This window comes from Akebia trifoliata, chromosome 4 (assembly GCF_017979445.1).
Source record: "Akebia trifoliata isolate Shusen 1 chromosome 4, ASM1797944v1, whole genome shotgun sequence".
Taxonomy (NCBI): domain Eukaryota; kingdom Viridiplantae; phylum Streptophyta; class Magnoliopsida; order Ranunculales; family Lardizabalaceae; genus Akebia; species Akebia trifoliata.
Genome location: NC_141378.1, coordinates 22,368,607 through 22,372,056, shown reverse-complemented (window position 1 = coordinate 22,372,056; position 3,450 = coordinate 22,368,607). Strand labels below are relative to the sequence as shown.

Genomic DNA, 3,450 nt, shown 5'->3' with positions numbered 1-3,450 from the left:
TAATCTTTATCGTTGGTAGGGATTTTTCTCCCTCTCCTCCTTTAACGTAGGCAATTTGTTGAACCATGTAAATCTTGTATTCTTGGTGTGTTAGTTTTCTTCTTTACTTATGCTTAAGCACAACAGTTAGCAATTAGTATACACATGGTTAAAGTTGTGAGCCCAAATCAAATACAGATAAAAACAGCATAAACCAACACAAAGACCTCTCCTTTGTGCAGGGAGAAAGAGAAGTAACATTTTTGTGCTTTTGATATAATGAACCATATAAACTCCCACATTTACAAGAACAAACTCAAAATGAGTTATTAATAAAAATACCATGGAAACTTGCACCTAAAGATTGCAAAAATAACATATGTCCATATGTCATTTTTGCAATCTTTAGGTGCAAGTTTCCATGGTATTTTTATTGATATAATGAACCATATAAACTCCCACATTTACAAGAACAAACTCAAAATGAGTTATTAATAAAAATACCATGGAAACTTGCACCTAAAGATTGCAAAAATAACATATGGACATCAAGAAAATATCTCAAACAAATTCCTCTCAACACTTAAAAATAGCCAACTTGAAATGTTTATAGAGCACCCCTTTAAATTTTCCAGTCCGAGAATCTCACTGGTGTAGAAGATGGCCGCTGTTTCAACCCACTCATGAATCCACCATTCTTTTGTACGGATGGCATTCTATTCTTTAATGGAGAAACCAATCTATTTGCCAGCTTCGATGGTGAGAAGGATCTTCGCAGCTTTGATGCTGCAGAAACCTTGGGGGATGATTTCTTGCTCAAATTGGTGAGCCTTGTAGGAGACAAAGAAACTGGAGGGTTCTTGATTTTTACTTGAAATTTTGAGGCTGAGGGCGGAGATTTAATCAAGAATTTATGTGGAGTCTGGTGGATTGTTCTTGCAATTACAGGAGACCTCGTCTTGCAAAACTTGTGTTGTTGCGAGGTAGGCGAAGAGTGAAATAAAGGGTTAGGAAACAAAACTGTCTTTTTAGCCCAAGGCCTGTTCTTGGGGGATACCCGGTTAGCTATGTGCCAGTTTTCCTTCCCGAATTCTCTCTTTTTAGGAGAGACCTTGAAATTGATCCGTGATCTAGCCCTCTGAAGGCTTGGAGGACCGGATTCAGATCGGATCAATCGTAAAACTACTTGCTTCTCCCTCTTTCGCCTCGCCCTTAGCTGCGTATCTTCGGGGTGTACCTTTTGGTTTCTCCGCTTGTTTACCGGAGTCTTTGGGTCATCAGAGGCAGTTTTGTTGTTCTTGGCAGCAACAGCCGTGACTATGTCCCTTGCGAATTGGCTGGCTTGAAGAATCTCCCCCACGGTTTCTCCAACCAGCATTGCCGGCAATGACATACGACGCCATTCCCCTGTTTTGAATTATAGAATCAGAAGACTGCCCAATAACACCGAAGGACAGTATAATCCATTCCCATAAACAAGAAGAAACCCCTTTGTTTCAAAGAAATTAGAGATGGATTGGGTTTCGAAAAATGTAAGAGAAGCAGGTTCAAATTAGAAGACAGCCCAATAACACCGAAGGACAGTATAATCCATTCCCATAAACAAGAAGAAACCCATTTGTTTCAAAGAAATTAGAGATGGATTAGGTTTCAAAAAATGTAAGAGAAGCAGATTCAAATTAGAAGACAACCCCCCAATAACCGAAAATAAAAGAAGAATCCCAAAATCAAGAAGAAATCTCCTTTCCCTGCTTTACCCCATCATTACAGAGGTGTGGAATCGAACATCTCCCCCATTCATCTATGTTGTGATAGGTGTCTCGTATTCTCCAGATTAATGTGTGAATTAGGTTGTGCATCCTCATCCCCAGCCCCCATGGAATATTGTTGGATATTTCTTGTACGCGTGGGTGCCTATATATAAGTGGGTGAGGTGGTTAGGATTTTTTTAGAGAAGGATTTCACCTGTTTATTGGGTGGCAGCTAAGGATTTCATCTGCTTGAGAATATAATGTTTGATCCAGATCTCATACACGGAGTAGGCACATTGTCAAGCTACATAAATTCTCCGTGTTATGTGTGTTGTCGTTATTTTCTTTTGTTGCATTGTTTTTGTGTCATTCTAGATTACAATCTAACCATGCAAAAGAGTCCAATTATACTAAAGTCTACAATCCAAGCTCAAACTAAGGAAATCTGGGATGAATTGTGATTCAAAAGATGTAAGAGAGGATTTGTGGTTGATTCGAATCAAATGACTTTGGAAAAAAAAAACCCTGATAAAGTTCATTAAAGGAAGAAATCATCATGAATGTCTCTATGAAACTTAAAATTTTCATGAGAGGAATAAATCCAAGAGAAATTACAGTCAACCCATGACAATTAAGAATAAAATTTTATGTGGGTCTTACCTCCTGTACTTCCTTGAAACTTCCCAACCGGAGACTTTCTTGCCGCACCGTCCTTCATCCTTCATAGAGGTAAAGATAATTATATTATTTAGCTACAAATAAGAGAAATTAAACAAACCCTATCTTAAAAAATTGGGTTTTTTTTTTATATAAAGAAATAGCTGAAGAACACTATCTTTGATCCTTAATAGAAGCAAAAAAAGGAGAAGAATTGTATTATTTTGGCACGAATTCAAGATACCCCAACTTCAATAACTCTTTTTTATTTCCTCAAAAATTGCAGAAAAATTAGAATTTTTCTTCTTACTTGAGAGATTCTTGCTTGCATCTGATACTAGTCCTCAGATACCCTCTTGTACTACGAGGACTGAGACTTTTTCCAGAGATTACTTTCGTTCCACCTGAAACAGTGTACTGTAGCTCTTGCAATCGAGCCATACATCGGTCCACCTTAAAGAACAAAATAAAGAAAATTTTGGTTAGAGAAAAAAGAGAGGCTCAGACGCCATGAACAACCAATGAAGACAAGCTTGTTAGGGGATTTTGTGCCAATTTACCTTCTTAACTGTCTCTCTCAAGAGATTTGGATTGAGAGGAGCTGCTGCTGATGCCATTTTCTTGTGCTTTGGTGGGGTTTTCGCTACCATTTCTACAGAAACAAAGGGGGCCAATGGGGTTTTCAACTCTCTCTCTCTTTCTCTCTCTCTCTCTCTCTCTCCAAAGTAAAAGGTTGTCAAACGGAAGAGTTTCAAACGGGAACTAAGATTTGTAACGTATCTTTTTTGCTCCAACGGTCATATCTATGTCTACAACGGCTACTTTCATTAAAAGTCTCTCGTTCAAACGTGCAACCTGGGTACCTATCATGGTTTTAAAACTCCATCGCGTCCACCACGGATACCGAGTTGAGTCGCCCGAGTCATCTCGTCTCACAAGAAATAACCAATTAACTTGGTCTACATTTATCTATTTTTATATTATTTTATAATATAAGCTGGATTAAAAGATGATTATTTAAGGATTCTACTTCTATTTAGATAATTAAATATTTAATTTATTA

General features: G+C 37.7%; 1 protein-coding gene across 1 annotated transcript; it reads right to left on the bottom strand.

Annotated features, from left to right (window-relative positions):
- Nucleotides 1-398: 398 nt before the first annotated feature.
- ATN (cyclin family) lies at nucleotides 399-3,125 on the bottom strand. Its single transcript, XM_086440504.1, has 4 exons — nucleotides 2,948-3,125; nucleotides 2,698-2,840; nucleotides 2,391-2,449; nucleotides 399-1,386 (listed from the first exon to the last, which is right to left on the bottom strand). Exons 1-4 carry the CDS (start codon nucleotides 3,035-3,037, stop codon nucleotides 602-604), a joined length of 1,077 nt encoding a protein of 358 aa, XP_086296630.1. The 5' UTR covers nucleotides 3,038-3,125; the 3' UTR covers nucleotides 399-601.
- Nucleotides 3,126-3,450: the final 325 nt, after the last annotated feature.

Bases quoted from the DNA above. Each gene is read 5' to 3' on its own strand.
- ATN (XM_086440504.1), bottom strand. From the start codon at position 3,037: ATGGTAGCGAAAACCCCACCAAAGCACAAGAAAATGGCATCAGCAGCA. The intron at 2,841-2,947 runs GTAAATTGGCAC...TTGTTCTTTAAG, and splicing joins TGAGAGAGACAGTTAAGAAG to GTGGACCGATGTATGGCTCG. The intron at 2,450-2,697 runs GTAAGAAGAAAA...ACCTCTATGAAG, and splicing joins TGCAAGCAAGAATCTCTCAA to GATGAAGGACGGTGCGGCAA.